The 17,289-nt window shown below is 45.0% G+C and overlaps 3 protein-coding genes across 4 annotated transcripts; 2 read left to right on the top strand and 1 right to left on the bottom strand.

The window, feature by feature from the left end:
- Window positions 1–873: 873 nt before the first annotated feature.
- LOC115629965 (mucin-2) lies at window positions 874–6,550 on the top strand. The gene is made up of 2 exons (XM_030526583.1): window positions 874–940; window positions 1,379–6,550. Exons 1-2 carry the CDS (start codon window positions 899–901, stop codon window positions 6,374–6,376), a joined length of 5,040 nt encoding a protein of 1,679 aa, XP_030382443.1. The 5' UTR covers window positions 874–898; the 3' UTR covers window positions 6,377–6,550.
- A 3,549-nt stretch (window positions 6,551–10,099) lies between these two features.
- Window positions 10,100–11,034, top strand: LOC115629956. 2 transcript variants are annotated; one of them, XM_030526571.1, is made up of 3 exons: window positions 10,100–10,183; window positions 10,245–10,415; window positions 10,480–11,034. In XM_030526571.1, the coding sequence occupies exons 2-3, from the start codon at window positions 10,279–10,281 to the stop codon at window positions 10,940–10,942; spliced, it is 600 nt and encodes a 199-aa protein (XP_030382431.1). In that variant the 5' UTR covers window positions 10,100–10,183; window positions 10,245–10,278; the 3' UTR covers window positions 10,943–11,034. The 2 variants fall into 2 exon arrangements, with proteins under 2 accessions (XP_030382431.1, XP_030382430.1); XM_030526570.1 differs by having other exon boundaries at window positions 10,141–10,194.
- Window positions 11,035–14,438: 3,404 nt separating this feature from the next.
- On the bottom strand, window positions 14,439–16,355 carry LOC115629916 (transcription initiation factor TFIID subunit 5-like). The gene has a single exon (XM_030526522.1). It carries the CDS (start codon window positions 16,353–16,355, stop codon window positions 14,439–14,441), a length of 1,917 nt encoding a protein of 638 aa, XP_030382382.1.
- Window positions 16,356–17,289: the final 934 nt, after the last annotated feature.

Here is a 17,289-nt window from a genome sequence, read left to right on the forward strand (position 1 = left end):
CTCCTAGTCTTACACATACTAAATAGCGTAGCATTTCCGGGAATATTTCAATAGAAAGTAGCAGAGCAGCTAGTAAACGCATGGCAATTAAAAAAGCCAACTGTTTATTTACATTTAGAATTGAGCAAATAAAGCAAAGCAGCAGCCAACGGAAATGCGCAGCTTTTTATCATTTTTCCCCCTGATGTTTGCTTGAATGTTACGCTAAGATTGTGGCACCCACAAAAATACAAGCTTAATATTCTCCTACATACTTATATACTATATATATAACTGAAGCTTCATTATTATGATCATGAACCACTTGAGCTGATAAGACAACTGTTTATCCACTGTGATTCATGCGAAATGATGCGCCGGTTTCTGAAAAAATAATATCAGGTTATACACATACGTAGGAAAAATTGGGGCTACTACTACTATATATATTCCTAAAAATATTTATAGATGGGTAAACACGACGTTGCTTTTGAGAACTTTTACTCTTTCGACTGTTCAAAGTTGGCCAGACCTCTCCGGTTGGGCGAAGATAACGGCTTCATCTAAAAGTTCACATAAAGCAAACTCTATTATTATATCACCCGAAACGCAAAGAAATGAAACAAAACAGTTAATGTTTTGGACACTCGAAATATGTTTACACGGTGGCAAGTGCTTGAGTAAATAGGAAAAATCCAGAACACCCCCACTCCCTGAATGTCGAGCGGCTCAACAGTGAGCCGCAACATCATAAATTGTTTCTACCTTTATCTGGCGCAAACAACAGCGATAATCTTGGGTATTTACAAAGTGTCACACTGATTCGCAAGATAACTGCGGATATTTTTTGCATAAAAGCGCTCTAGGATGCTATATAGAAAATAGTAACGATTTTACATTCGAACAAAACACAACGACGATGACTACGAAAAAAATAACCAGATATTTACTATTACTAGTGGTAATTGCATATTCTTAACTACGCGACAACCAACAAATCAATCACCAAATCAAATTCCACCAACCCCGTCCACCCATGTACATCCAATTAGTAGTGATGAAAATTGATATTATTTTTTTGTATTCATGAGTTGTATTTTATTGGAATTTTGTGATACAATGTGCGGATTGTGGATACGTGTGCCCAAAACCAAACCCAACCATAACTAACCAAAGCTACTCCCGGCACTCTTACTACTTTGGATATCGCTCAAAGCACTCAACGGTGAATCAAGAGTACCCTATGCAAGTGAAACTAATCCAGTGTTATTGAGATTGTGATTGTGAGGGTGTCCTCGAGAGTACCCAATATGTTACAGTTAGCGTATAAACCAGCCAGACCTGTTTGGTACTTAATAAAATTATGTACGTTTTTTTTGTTGTCTTTGATCTTTTGTAGTTGTCTGCCTTGGTCACTAGTCAACAGCTTGTTGAGGCGCAGGCTTTAAGCTGCGAGGGAAAGTCGGTTGTGTGCGTGGGACCGATTACCTATCAGAGATGCAGTGGAGGCGTCACTTCCGGAGATGTTATACTGTGCGGTGCCAATACTCGATGTGTGAACGATAGTGTCGAGATATGCGTCCCAGTCAAGGTTCCAGAGGCGGAACCTTCAGCTGCCCCGTTGACTGATAGTCCGGCCAGTATTAGCTTGCCAGCAATTCTTGTGCAGGCAGCTACAATTCAGATCACTGATGCTCCTGTACAATCCACTGCAGCTCCTGTGTTGACTACTTCTTCCACGGAAGCTCCAGTTGAGACAACTGACACAACTGTTGGGCCATGGGAAACCACTACGCAGCCCATTGACTCTACAACAGTTGGAACAAACGCACCAGTTGAGCCTGAATCGACTCTACCGAGCATACCCGAAGAAACAACTATTGCCGACACAACTAGTGCACCGGTCGGTACTACATTGAGCCCAGTGAATCCTACTGCACCCATTGATCCACTTGATCCTACTACTACTGTGAGCCCTGCAGATCCCAACGCTCCTGTAGACCCTAATGCGACAACTACTGTGAGCCCTGCAGACCCCAATGCACCTGTCGACCCAAGTGATCCAAATGTACCAGTTGACCCCAATGCTCCTTTGGATCCGAATGCAACAACTACTGTCAGCCCAGTAGATCCTAACGCACCAGTTGATCCTAATGCGCCCGTCGATCCTAATGCAACAACTACCGTGAGCCCTGTAGATCCTAACGCACCAGTTGATCCAAATGTAACAACTACTGTGGGCCCTGTAGATCCTAATGCACCAGTTGATCCTAATGCACCTGTGGATCCCAACGCGCCAGTGGATCCCAATGCGCCAGTTGATCCTAATGCACCTGTGGATCCCAACGCGCCAGTGGATCCCAATGCGCCAGTTGATCCTAATGCACCCGTAGATCCTAATGTAACAACAACTGTCAGCCCAGTTGATCCCAATGCGCCAGTTGATCCCAATGCGCCCGTGGATCCTAATGCAACAACTACTGTGAGCCCTGTAGATCCTAATGCTCCAGTTAATCCCAACGTGCCAGTAGATCCCAATGCTCCAGTGGATCCAAATGCTCCCGTCGATCCCAACGCACCCGTGGATCCGAACGCACCAGTTGATCCTAATGCGCCCGTCGACCCTAATGCTACAACTACTGCCAGCCCAGTAGATCCTAACTCACCAGTTGATCCTAATGCGCCCGTCGACCCTAATGCAACAACTACTGTGAGCCCTGTAGATCCTAATGCTCCCGTGGATCCGAACGCACCTGTGGATCCTAATGCTCCCGTCGATCCCAACGCACCCGTGGATCCTAACGCTCCAGTTGATCCCAATGCGCCCGTAGATCCTAATGTTACAACTACTGTGAGCCCTGTAGACCCCAACGCTCCAGTTGATCCTAATGCACCAGTGGATCCTAATGCGCCAGTTGATCCAAATGCTCCCATCAGCCCGGTGGACCCCAACGCACCAGTCGATCCTAATGCACCAGTTGATCCTAACGCTCCAGTCGATCCCAATGCTCCAGTCAGCCCCGTAGACCCGAATACGCCAGTCGATCCTAACGCTCCAGTCGATCCCAATGCTCCAGTCAGCCCCGTAGACCCGAATGCGCCAGTTGATCCCAATGCACCAGTCGATCCTAATGCACCAGTTGATCCCAACGCACCAGTTGATCCTAATGCCCCAGTCGATCCCAATGCACCAGTCGATCCTAATGCACCAGTTGATCCTAATGCCCCAGTCGATCCAAATGCACCAGTCAGCCCGGTGGACCCCAACGCACCAGTCGATCCTAATGCCCCAGTCGATCCTAACGCTCCAGTCGATCCAAATGCGCCAGTTGATCCCAATGCACCAGTCAGCCCGGTGGACCCCAACGCACCTGTGGATCCTAATGCTCCCGTCGATCCCAACGCACCCGTGGATCCTAACGCTCCAGTTGATCCCAATGCGCCCGTAGATCCTAATGTTACAACTACTGTGAGCCCTGTAGACCCCAACGCTCCAGTCGATCCTAATGCACCAGTTGATCCTAATGCCCCAGTCGATCCAAATGCACCAGTCAGCCCGGTGGACCCCAACGCACCAGTTGATCCTAATGCACCAGTTGATCCTAATGCTCCAGTCAGCCCCGTAGACCCGAATGCGCCAGTTGATCCCAATGCACCAGTCGATCCCAATGCTCCAGTCAGTCCAGTGGACCCCAACGCACCAGTTGATCCTAATTCCCCAGTCGATCCTAATGCACCAGTCGATCCCAATGCACCAGTCGATCCTAATGCACCAGTTGATCCTAATGCCCCAGTCGATCCAAATGCGCCAGTCAGCCCGGTGGACCCTAACGCACCAGTTGATCCTAATGCACCAGTTGATCCTAACGCTCCAGTCGATCCCAATGCTCCAGTCAGCCCCGTAGACCCGAATGCGCCAGTTGATCCCAATGCACCAGTCGATCCCAATGCTCCAGTCAGTCCAGTGGACCCCAACGCACCAGTTGATCCTAATTCCCCAGTCGATCCTAATGCACCAGTCGATCCCAATGCACCAGTCGATCCTAATGCACCAGTTGATCCTAATGCCCCAGTCGATCCAAATGCGCCAGTCAGCCCGGTGGACCCTAACGCACCAGTTGATCCTAATGCACCAGTTGATCCTAACGCTCCAGTCGATCCCAATGCTCCAGTCAGCCCCGTAGACCCGAATACGCCAGTCGATCCTAACGCTCCAGTCGATCCCAATGCTCCAGTCAGTCCAGTGGACCCCAACGCACCAGTTGATCCTAATTCCCCAGTCGATCCTAATGCTCCAGTCGATCCCAATGCTCCAGTCAGCCCCGTAGACCCGAATGCGCCAGTTGATCCCAATGCACCAGTCGATCCTAATGCACCAGTTGATCCAAACGCACCAGTTGATCCTAATGCCCCAGTCGATCCCAACGCACCAGTTGATCCTAATGCCCCAGTCGATCCTAACGCTCCAGTCGATCCAAATGCGCCAGTTGATCCCAATGCACCAGTCAGCCCGGTGGACCCCAACGCACCAGTTGATCCTAATGCCCCAGTCGATCCTAACGCTCCAGTCGATCCTAATGCCCCAGTCGATCCCAATGCACCAGTCAGCCCGGTAGATCCCAACGCACCAGTCGATCCTAATGCCCCAGTCGATCCTAACGCTCCAGTCGATCCAAATGCGCCAGTTGATCCCAATGCACCAGTCAGCCCGGTAGATCCCAACGCACCAGTCGATCCTAATGCCCCAGTCGATCCTAACGCTCCAGTCGATCCAAATGCGCCAGTTGATCCCAATGCACCAGTCAGCCCGGTAGATCCCAACGCACCAGTCGATCCTAATGCCCCAGTTGATCCTAACGCTCCAGTCGATCCAAATGCGCCAGTCAGGCCGGTGGACCCCAACGCACCAGTCGATCCTAATGCCCCAGTTGATCCTAATGCCCCAGTTGATCCGAATGCTCCAGTCAGCCCGGTGGACCCCAACGCACCAGTTGATCCTAATGGCCCAGTCGATCCTAACGCCCCAGTCGATCCAAATGCTCCAGTCAGCCCCGTGGACCCGAATGCGCCAGTTGACCCCAATGCACCAGTCAGCCCGGTGGACCCCAACGCACCAGTTGATCCTAATGCTCCAGTCGATCCTAATGCACCAGTTGATCCCAACGCACCAGTTGATCCTAATGCCCCAGTCGATCCCAATGCTCCAGTCAGCCCCGTGGACCCCAACGCACCAGTTGATCCTAATGCTCCAGTCGATCCTAATGCACCAGTTGATCCCAACGCACCAGTTGATCCGAATGCACCAGTCGATCCAAATGCTCCAGTCAGCCCCGTGGACCCGAATACGCCTGTTGATCCCAATTCTCCAGTAGATCCGAATGCACCCAACGCACCTATCCCATCAGTTCCTATATATCCTGGCGGACCAGGCTCATGGCCGTGGGTTCAACCAAGCCGCCCAACACTTCCGGGCCATCCTCTGCCTCCTTTCCGCCCAGGCTTCCCCAATTTCCCCGTCTGGCGACCAGTGCCCCCTGGCTCCAATGGAAATAATGCCGGATCTGCAGGTGGCAACAACAATGAAAACGGCAGCGCCAGCAATTCTGGTAACGGAAACAGTAATAATAACAATGGTCAGGTGATTCCGCCCCGTCGTCCTCTGTTGCCATTCTGGCCCAATTGGAAAAACTGGGTCAACAGCTGGCGCAACAGTAGGAAACCTGTCACGACTACTGCAGCGCCAATAGCTAGCCAGCCCGAGGGTAACAACGATGGTTCCGGATCTGAAAGTGCCGCTCCTGTGGAGAAGCCAGTATCGCCACCAGCTAATATTCCTCTACCTAATGAAAACGCCTCTGTAGAAGAGAAAAAGGGAGGTAAGAACAAACCAAAGCCTGTGGAAGATCAGTCTAAGGAGCAAAAGAAGCCAAGCAGCTCCGTTGAAAATGCATCCGTAGAAGAGAAAAAGGAAAACAAACCGAAAGATTCCAAGGAGCAAAACAAACCAATTGAAAATAGCTCTGCTGAAAAGAAGAGCGATAAGAAGGATAAAAAGGATAACAAAGATCAGAGCAAATCTGACGATTCCAAAGACTCAAAGGAGGAAAAGGACAGCGAGAAGAAAAAGTCAAAAGATAATGAGAACGATGATGAGCTGAGTTCGAAGGAACGTAAAGAAAAGGCAAAGGAAATCGCTAAGAAGATAAAAGACGAGGACGACTGCGACGAGGACGACGTTTATCCTGATGTAAAAGACTGCAAGAAGTATTACCGCTGTGAGGTCAAGCAATCTGGCGAGCGCAAACTCGTGCACTTGCGTTGCGATAAGAAGCAACGCTTCGATTTCCCCACCAAGAGTTGTGTAGACAAGGACGATGCTCGTTGCTTGCGCAAATAATGCTTCCATGCAGAACGAACACATACGAAAGGACATAACTCTGTAACAAACCACTATCCTATATAATATCATAATAAATTATTTAATATTGGCAACCCATAATACATACTTACCTTTTTTTTTTGTTAACTTATAATTTATTAGTATTTCAAATAAAATAAATGTGCCCAATCAGTCAGAAATTTGTACTATATATTAGCTTCATTAACATGCTGCAAAACATTCCTTAACTTGTAGTCCTTAAAGTATTTTACTTGAACTTACAAGAAAGTTGCTTTCTTCTTAATGTAAATATTTAGTGTAGCGTGGAGTTTAAAAATGAAACGTAAACACAAGCAAACCAAAAGGAAAAAACAAAAAATAAGTGTAAAGAGAAAGTGCAGTGGCTGACAGGGTAGCCAGCCAGTGCGGCATGGAAGAGGATGGGGATAGCGCAACGAAGCAGAGCAATACACTTAAGTTGATTCGCTGTCATCCATTGCAGCTCATTTATCATTAGACCAAGTCATACCCACACACTCAGAAGCACAGACATACACATACACATACACATACCAGTGGACCGAAAGCTGGCCAGGCAACAGTTTCAGTGTCATTTAAGTAGTATGCGGTGCCGTGCTGTTCTGTTCTGTTCTGTTCTGTGCTGGGTCTGAGATGTGGGCGGGGGCCCGGGCGTGTCAAGCACCGACAATGCGCCCCACAGCTAGGCAACAGCAAGGATGACGATGAGGACAACGACGAAGTAATTCAATTTTTATCGTGGGTAATTTTGTAACGAGAAACGAAGGAAGCGAGCAGCAATGGCAGCAGCGACAGCGACAACAACAACAACAACAACAACGAGAACAGAAACTTCGCTGTCCAGCTGATGAGGAGAGGAACGCGAACACAATTTTAAAGGATCGACGCTGCGTGCCTCGGAGGCGTGGTCAGTATTTGCACCCACACACCGATGCCAACGCAATGTGCGACCATACGTTGAAAATTCAATTTGCCTGATAACTTGCTGTGGTTTAAATACGACCAAAAAGCGACAGCGCACATTAAACTCATTGCCGGTGCCTCCTGGATTCATCGTGTTGCTCCTGGACGCTCGCGGTACGGTACGGACATCAACGCTGTCCAGCCATGTGCACATTATATACTTATGCATACGATAAATGTGAGTAAACTTGGTTAACTTCATTTGACTACGCAGCAATGACGCTTTCTATATAGCCACTCATACACTCGTACATACATATACATGCATGCATACGTGAATGTAAATACATGGCACACACACACACACGCACACACGTATGTTGCCGTTGTCCTTACTTGGAGCGGGTCGTTGATTCGATGTTGTGCGCTTGAAAAATCAATGCTCTTTATTTAATTAATGCGTAGCATTGCATGTACAATAAATAGGTATACCAATATACAGAAAAAACCTGGGAAAGCAGCAACGACTTTTTGCGGACAAAAAAAAAAAAAAAAAAAAAACAAGTGGAGAAGCTAAAGTCGGGTGCCCCGTCTTTGAAATACTCTGTTCATATGTGTTGAACAAAAATATGCGTGTTTGTCTCTGTTTGTGTGCGTCTCGTGTGCCTGTGCAAAGCAGCAACAACAACAACAGCTGCGGGCAGTGCTTGGCCTGACATTATATATATACATATATGCCTATAACTTCCTGTTAAATCGGCCTATCATAATGAAGCACATAATGACTAACTGAAGGTATTTGCCAAATTTGAGCAAAAATGCAAACAAATGCGGCAGTTATGGAAAATCAGTGATTGCGTGAGAGAGGAGAGAAATTCCATTTTCATCATATTCACATAAGGTATCTTGGACTAAAATGTGGTGTCCCTAGGTCTTATAGTCTCCGAGATATAGGTGATTATTCGAACGGAAAATCGGGAAATCCCCCACAGGGGGTAAGTGGGGGGGAAAATCCAAAAACTAAAACAAACTCGTATAGCGTACACACATAGGGCATCTTTGTGCAAAATTTGATGTCTCTATCTCGTATAGTCTCTGAGATCCAGGTGTTCATACGGACAGACGGACGGATCCGGCTAGATCCTGCAAAACTAATATACTCTTGTGGATTTCATGTACAGATTGTAATAACACTCAGTATATAGTGGCCCCATCGTCGTATTCATATTCCTCTCTGATATGCTTAACATGTAGTTCATCAGTTGATGTTCTTGGTCGTCTTGGATGTGGTTCGTCTGCAACGCATTCTCGACGCTCTTTGAATATTTTATGCCATTCATAAATTTGTGTCTATAACATCGAATGTTTATTGAAAGCGTTCTGCAACATTCTTTACGATTCCATTCCCAACACAAAATGTAACCGAACATCTTCACATTAAGATGTTCATAAAATATGGAAGGAAATGGAATGAAAATTGTAAATAACTTGAAAATAAATAGATTTGTCCCTATCTAAACACCTGCTCGATTACAGAGTCATATTTTCTAGTCATATATATACTTGTAGTATAGCTTTACCACGATGCGATGGAACGATGCATCGTACTAATGTCATTGACTTAAGAAAAATTTCCAATTTAATTTGTATACTTATTGAAGAAACACAATGAAGAAATGTTCTCCGTTGTCCTGCAATATCTGAGCCCCCTTGGTAGCCCAAGCTTAAGAATAGAACATTCGTTTAAAAAACAAAGGTTAATTCTTTTTATTGCAGACATTTAACGTTTTTGTTGTGGTAGTTATTATGAACTATTTCATTCGGAATTGTTTATAAAGCTTCGCTGTCTACATGCCCCTGGCAATTAAAGAGATATTTTAGCGGATTTTTATACATATTATGACATATTATTGTAAGTCTGACTGCATCATCAAAGGACAACTTATATTTGCCCGTAACACAGTGTTCCTTAAAACTATGTAATACTAAGTAGTAGTAGTAATATTTATAAATATTTCAAAGCCAGTTCATTTATTTAGTTTTATTTGTTGTAAGCAGCTATGCGCCTGTAGTTTGCTTTTCTTTGGCTCCCTGACACGTTTCTGGGTTTGTCGTCATCGTAATCCCCCTGCTCTTCCTCTGCTGGTAAATACGACGAGGAGGGCATTGCTTTGGGCTGATTTTTCTGCACAACAGTAGTGGCTTCCTCTGCCTCCTCTGCCACAGTTGGCAATATGTTCTTTTTCCGGGCTCTCAAATGGATGCGGGTTTCCTAGTTTCCGAGCAGACACTTCGATATTATGTGCGCAATCACTTGCTGATTCGGATCCTCTATATGTGTCTTCAACAGCTCATATGAATCCCGGAATATTGGTAAGACAGATACGTGATTTCAGCAAATTCGTCAGCTTCGACTTTGCTCGACTCCATCTTCTTCAATTCGTTGCCCTCACTTGCAGCGTTTAGGTTCATCTTGAAATGTTTGTCGTTCCTTGCAGCCAATTGAAAATTGATTATATTTGCAAAAAAAATTCGAATGCGAATGATGTCGATAGACACACAACAATTAACAATTACTTAATTACATACATACATACAAATGTACATACTAGTATGTATGTGCGCATGCGCTTTTGGTATTTATCTGCTTCTTGGGGGAACTGCAAATACCATTCACAAATTACGCACACACCTCCCATTTCTTTCACAATAGAACATTTGTACATACATACATATGTATGTAGGTAGGTACTTAAATGTATATTTGCTATTGCTTGAAACAAATAGAAAATGTGTCAAACACTATTTCACAGCAGGAACAGGAAAATAATATAATAATTATTGTACTACATGGGATCTGAAATAGAGCTGGAACTTGAAGCTGTGAGGAAACCGTAAGTTGTATCAGCTATAATGTTATAATCTGTTCACATTCTGCGTCTAGAGGGAGCCAAAGTCTGCTTGCCTATCTCGGCAAGATGCTGAGTGTAATGTTTTATGGTCTGCCGAGGCATCCAACCAATGATAGCATGGCCATAGTGGCCCACAAGGGCGGTGTGATCTTTGCTCTGGACACGCGCAATGCACAGTTGGAATATTTATTCGACTATATGTTGTAAGTAGTGCACAAATTATTTCGCTGGTTGAGCACAGAATGGTGTTGTGTTTCTCACCTGCAGCTGCATCGGACCCAAGTCAGGTGTGGGACGGAGCATTGCGGTCGAGATTCGAGCGCAGTTGCTGCCCGACCGGAGAGGTGGTATTAGTAACAAAGAGTTGGAGTCCCGTATGAAGCGGGCGCTTGAATTGATAGGCGCACGTAGAAGAGAAGCTGTCTATGCTCCAATTATTTTGGGCGGTATATGTAACGATCAGGTGCTTATCTTCAGTTTCCAAATAGACGGCACTGTAATCAGTTCCTCGAAATATGCCGCACACGGCTTTAATTCTGATCACATTCTGAGGGCCTTTGATGCTGCTTGGCGCAACGCAATGAGTGGTGGCGAGGCTATGAAGCTCCTAAAGGATGTCATGACTGCGAACATAAGTAAAATGCCACTCCTGCAGAAAGTCCTTATGATGAGCAGCATTGCGCGAGCTTCCGATGGATTTGATCTGAAGTTGTGTATCGAGGATATGTAGTATTGTTATTGAGGCTTTCGCTGAACTTATCCTGTTCATTTCTGTTGATGGTTGTGAGATTCATTTTGTACTTAAGATTTACTGCTTAAATAGTTCAGTTACTATTTGTTCGTTCTGTTGTTAAAAATTGCTTATTTGTGTACCAACTCTGAATTTCTTTTTATGCTATTAATATTCCATTGCGTATTCGCGCGAGAATATAGTCAATTTTTAATAGCACGAAACTTTATGAAATTTTTATAAATAAAGACCAGGAGGACGCCATTGCCGTCGCAATCACAACCCGCGCCCCAACGTCCTCGTCGTCCTCGTAGTCATCGTAGTCGTCGTCGTCAACTCCAACGCCAACGCCAAAGGAAAGCTCAAAAGTCAAAGCAAACAAATGTAAGGGCAACGAATGAAGCATAGCCACCCGGAGAGGAGTCATGAGGGGTGCAGTGCGCGATGAACCCGGCCGAGTGGCTGCCGAGTATTGTAGCTGGTGAGTTGGTCCAAAAGGAAAAGCAATTGAAATGTGAATATTAAATAAACAAGCGGCTTCTCTTGTTGTTGTTGCTGATGTTGTAGCTCCTTTTGTTTTCTGCAAGCACCTTGCATGGATGGAAAACTCTTGCAGATGGTCCTCCTCTCGCCGCTTCCGTGTGTTGCCAACTCCCCGTGGCATCATTGTGTGCATTGGAAAGCGAGACTCGCGCTACGACGACGACTGATTGATGATGGGCCGCACAGCGTTTGTGCACAATTTAGATACCTACCTGCTAGCTGGTGGTTGTGCAGAGAGTAGGCTTGGACGTAGAGAGAGCTGAAGACGATTTCCGTCATCTCAAGAGCGCACTTCTTCAAATCTGGATCTTCATTGTCATAGCTAGATTGATTCCAAGAATATCTATAATACTGTTGCTTCTGGATAGCTTTTCTGCGCTTTTATTGCATATTCAGACCAGCTATTAATGATATTATTAGGCATTCTAGAATTGCAGACAAACATACATAGTACGAGGATAGTATTATTTAAGACTATCAAACGACTTTTATAAATGAACTAGAGTATATGTATATTGACATCAAAGCTGTCTTAATTTTAAACGCCTGTACATACTCGTATGTATAGACGATGTAAGTCACAGTCAAAGAATTGTCTCCTCTGTCAACTCTGCCATTGAGTGTCCTGAAGAGATGCCACAGAGCGACTGAAGATTGATCGAAGGTGGGCCAAAATTCAATCCATTGTCATGCTCTAAATCGACAACATTGGCAGCAAAACAAGCGGCCAAGTGCATTTTAAGCATTCATTACCAATGGCCAGCAGCCGAAACGTCATCAATGTAAATCTGATGTTTGGTCAACACCTTAAAAGGGGTCAACAGCCAACAGCAATATCCAACGTTTGTTGCAGCCACACTTTGTTGGCCCTCGACGTGTGTACATATTTCTTGGACAGAAACGTGCCAAACGGCGTTGTGTCAAACAAAATAACCCCGAGAAGGAACCAACACGATGACTTCGACTGGCTACTCAAGGCATAATAAATCACGACAAAGCAACAACGTTGACCCAGTAAGCGAACCCGATAAGATGTCAGCCAGCCAGAGCAGCAGGCACGTGTCTGGCCCCAAAGTTAGCCTTAAGTCAAGCCCGAAACGTTATGCGTACCAATATATATATATATATATATACATACTATATATGTGAGGGTATATATAGACTCGATGCGAATGGTTGGACACCTGCATTACAAAACAAAAAAAAAAAGAATAAAAAAAAAAGCGCGGAGCCTTCACTCTAATTGCTCTTCGTTCACTTGCCAAAGTGAAAGTGTGCGTAAAGCCCAAGGAAGTTGTAAATTATGTGCACAGCTCCGACCAAAAATTCAAAAGGCGTAAGGGCTTGTATAGTGGCTGATGAGTGGCAAAGGGGTTTTGGAAATTTTACTTGGCCTGGCGCTGTCTTATCATTACAACTGATCCATCAACTGGGCGGCTTCTGCTCGTCGACGGCTCAAATGAAAGTGGCGCGCTTTATGAGTTTCATGAAGCATTTTCTGATTGCGTGTAAATTTTTAATGCCAGTTACCTTTTTGCCTTTCAGCAGCCCCATCAGGAGCCAACGCCAACACCAACACCATTGCCAACTCCGGCGCCAGAGCCACGCACTTTATAAATGTATACATATGTATGTATGTATGTAGGTATGTATGTACATACATCAATTTGTGCGCCTTGGCCTAAACGATGCCGGTTGTTGCCGGTTCCCGGCTGCCAACTGCCGACTACTAACTGGCAAAGGTCCTCGACACGACAGGACAAATGATGACGATGTGTATGCAGCTTCGCCCTTTGTTTTCTCCTTGTACTGCTTGTACTACTGATTGGCTGACGCGCAAGTGAAAATACCAGTATTCCTCTCCCCCCCCCCCCCTCCCACCCACTAACCCCCGACTAACTGACTGACATTTCCTTTCGCTGCTCCCTGACTTACTGGCCCGAACCGCTTGTGCTTGCTTTGATTTTTATAAATTTTATATAACGCACGCCTTTACCTTACCAGTTACCAGTCAGTCAATCGGTCCGTCAGTCCACCATTCAGTCAGTTAGTCAGTCAGCCAATGCCAAAGCCAAAGCAAAGCTGGCACCTTCTGTGTGGGCGAGGTGGTGGTTTTTGGCGGAACAACTCACTGCTCGAGTGCGCTCACTAATGAAATATGAATAATTAAAATTGTTTTTTCTTTTCTTGTATTATATGGCGCAATGAGTTTGTTTCACTTCATTTGAAGTTCATTATTTTTGGCTTATACCCATGTATTAAGCTTCGCATGCACTCCCAACTAAATGGTAGGGGAGAACCAAACACTAAAGCTACAAGGCAAGTGGCACAGAGAAGCACAGAGAACCGATATTTGAAATGCATTTAAAAATATATCGGATTGTTTCTTGATTTGAACATGCATTTAAATCCCATAACGTGCTTGAGACTCAACAAACTGCAGAGATAAGGTATAGAGAGAACTAATATGTTTTTTATGGCGCAGTATTTAAAAGCAATTGTTTCCCAAATTGTTTGGAATTCTAGGACATATAGCATTGTTCCACAACAGAAAAACTTGGTTTGTTTAGAATACATTTAAGCTGATCAGAACTATAAAAATGCGTAGAGATTCCAGTTAAATAACGTGGCCAATTAAACGGCAAACATTCCTTTTCTATACAATAAATTATCAAAATCTTGACTGTATTTTTGTGTCGCTCAGCTTCAGATATAATCCTTGACTATACCTCTTCCGAGCATTCAATTAAAATACCATAATTTTGTGTGTTAGTTTATTGATAAAAAAAAAAAAAAATAAAAAGAAGGAACTTAAAATTCAGGCGTTCTTACTATTCATTGAAGAACCAAAAGTAATAAATACTCCATTTAATTAGTTGAAAAGAAAATAAAGTTCGTTTTTCCACAAAACGTTTCAATCATTTAATGTGAACTGCTGCTGATACTCCTCCATCTAGGTCTTGAAATATCCAACGCATAGCAGGAGGTTTTGACGGCTGAAGCGCAGAGTCACAAATGGTGTCTCCTTGCTGGGGTAAGAGTTCACAAGGTATTTAGTGCCGACTATATTATTATTATCTCTACATAGATTTGGCATTTTGGATACGTAGTCTAGGACGATTTGCTTGAAGTCCCATAGTGCCAAACGGCAGCCCAGACCGCCGGTTGCGAGCATAGTGTTGTCCCGGCTAAAGGCGAGAGCTACAACGGTGTGAGTGTGGCTAACCAGTGTGGTTACCAATATGCCGGTGGCTACATCCCAAACGATGACGTTCTTGTCGATCGAGCCAGATGCCAGAAAACGGCCACAGTTGGAGAAGGCCAAGGACATGACCGAACTCTTGTGTCCCGTCATAATGCGCACTGATTTTGCGGTGGCAACATCCCAGAGACGCACAGTGCGATCACCAGAACCAGTCGCAATATAATTTGTGTTAGGATGAAATTCGACGCAATCCACATCCGATAAATGGCCAACGAAGAACCGAAGTGACTTGTGGGAGTTTGTGGCCCACAAGCGTGCGGTCTTGTCATACGAACAAGAAACGAAATAGAAGCCCTTCGGCGAGAAGCGTACATCCCACACCGGATAGACGTGTCCGCGGTAAATGACCAAGCAGGTCCAGGTCTGAAGCGACCACAAACGAATGTGACAGTCCTCGGAGCAGGAGACCAACAAATGCTGGCAAGGCGAAAAGGATACGCGATACACTGGACCCTTGTGACCAAGCAGAAGACGCTTTTTCTGACCACTGCTCTCGTCAAGCATGCACGCCCTCATTGCCTCGGGAGCAGAGTGCAGCCTTTGGAGCTCTCCCGCTTCCTTGAGGGCAAGCAGCTTGTCAGCCGTCAATGACCAGATGCACACACTGCCGTCGGCCAAGCCACAAGCCAGCATAGATGCATCCTCGGAGATTTCAGCTGATGTCAAACCGTTATTGGAATTCATGATGGTGTAAAATAATGCAGTTGGCAACTGCTTTCTGCCGAGGCTGATTTGTCTACCGGAATCTTCTAGACGCTGTATCTGGCGCAGATGGTCCACATCCTTGAGTGCCGGCAACGGAATTCGTCCGGGGGGCGGCACATTCGCGTCCTGTTCCAATTTCCTCGACTTGGAGACTTTTATGGACTTCCTTTTATTGCCGCCGCCAGCCGATGTAGTGGCCATATGGGCGGCGTTCTTCTCCTCCAGCATTGCCGCCAAGTCTGGCTCTTTTTCTACGCCAAACAGAACGCGCTTCTTGTTGTCCTGCTTCTTGGCCTCGCCAATATGTGAGCCAGATGTGGCCAAGCACTGCTCCTTGTTCCGTGGCATGCCCTCGTATACATCGAAGTGCAGACTCTTGGCTGCGATGTCGGCTAACAGTTGCTGGTCAGGATCCTGCAAGTGTGCCATGATCAGGCCGTACGCATCTTTGCACATGCGTATGCCGAATTTATCCGTCTGCATGGCACTCACGTAATCGCTCTTCGCAGCATCTTCCGGCCTAAACAAGTGCTGCAGGCTCGCCAAATTTGTAAGATGATGGCCATCCAGTTGGGACTGGTTGTTTTTCAAAAAGGCTCGTGCTTTTTCGATTGATTCGCTCGAAATCATCTTAAAATAGATCTGCACCAAAATCGGATAGAGCACCAAGGACAGCTCGGCCTGGTAAGCCGGCGCCGATTGTTCAACAAATGCACGCAAGCGCGAGTACGACTCCACGTATTTTTGCGACTCAGTGGATTGGCAGCTATTTGTCGCTATATGGTACAGTTGCTCCAAATCTCCCATATTTTTCAACTCATATTTCTTCAAAAGCTCGACAAAGGCCAGCACATCCTTGTTGTCCAGGTTAAGGTCAAGATTTATTTCTTCAGCGCTCATTATGAACAATTTCAATTATTTTTTACGCCACGCAGAATCTTCCTTATTCAAGCTTGCAAAGATAACACGTGGTTCTCTATCGATATATGTATGTATGTACATATGAACATAAATACGATATTGTTCGCATCTGCACGCACGCGTTCCATTGCCTCTTAACTCGTTGCCCAACACTGCTCCTTCTGATTCTGCTTTGCAGACATGCGCGCATCGCTAACACAGCAATCAGCCATTTGAAGTTATTTGTGAATCACAGCGAGTCGAACGCGGCGCCCTCAATATGGCAGACAAATAGTGAGATTCACAAATTAAGTGACGTACATAAGTATATACATTTATGTACATATATGTATACATATACTATAAGAGTTATGTATACTTTGTATGTTGCTTGCAAGAGAATGGATTCGTTTACTTATCTGAAGCTGCGGCATAATTCTGAAGAAAAAAAACGTCGAATCACGTGCTCCACAGAAGTACAAGAGTTACAGGAGCTGGAAATGATGTGCATTTTATATGAAAAAAATGAACTCAGTTTGCACTTTGCACCGGGAATTCAGAAGCTATTTATAATCTGTGCGTTTGTATGCTATTTATAATGTAAGTCTTTTGTACATTTATAAGAAGGCAATTATATTATTTCAGCACCCATACATACATACATATGTACATATGTGTGTGTGTATGTTAATACATTTGCCCGGAATGTCTCATTAACCTGGAGTGCAATATAAATATGATGGGCATCTTATCAGCACTGCCTGGGTGAGTTAAAACGGATTTTAAAATAAAATCCAATAAGAGCAACACTCGACTTATACTCTGCTTAAAAGGAATGCTCCAACCTTTCTGAAATTGTTTCAATTACTCGTATATTGGTGACAAAGAATGCACATGAAACCTACAAAAGCTACGAAAAATGAATCGGGGGAAC

Source organism: Scaptodrosophila lebanonensis, unplaced genomic scaffold (assembly GCF_003285725.1).
Source record: "Scaptodrosophila lebanonensis strain 11010-0011.00,11010-0021.00 unplaced genomic scaffold, SlebRS2 tig00000171-arrow-arrow-pilon, whole genome shotgun sequence".
Classification (NCBI taxonomy): Eukaryota; Metazoa; Arthropoda; class Insecta; order Diptera; family Drosophilidae; genus Scaptodrosophila; species Scaptodrosophila lebanonensis.

What these genes read in the sequence shown, in the direction of transcription:
- LOC115629965 (XM_030526583.1), top strand. Translation starts at nt 899, where the DNA reads ATGACTACGAAAAAAATAACCAGATATTTACTATTACTAGTG. An exon ending in GATATTTACTATTACTAGTG is followed by an intron (nt 941 to 1,378) that starts GTAATTGCATAT and finishes GATCTTTTGTAG; the next exon opens with TTGTCTGCCTTGGTCACTAG.
- LOC115629956 (XM_030526570.1), top strand. Translation starts at nt 10,151, where the DNA reads ATGGGATCTGAAATAGAGCTGGAACTTGAAGCTGTGAGGAAACC. An exon ending in CTTGAAGCTGTGAGGAAACC is followed by an intron (nt 10,195 to 10,244) that starts GTAAGTTGTATC and finishes TTCTGCGTCTAG; the next exon opens with AGGGAGCCAAAGTCTGCTTG. An exon ending in TATTTATTCGACTATATGTT is followed by an intron (nt 10,416 to 10,479) that starts GTAAGTAGTGCA and finishes TCTCACCTGCAG; the next exon opens with CTGCATCGGACCCAAGTCAG.
- LOC115629916 (XM_030526522.1), bottom strand. Translation starts at nt 16,355, where the DNA reads ATGAGCGCTGAAGAAATAAATCTTGACCTTAACCTGGACAACAAGGAT.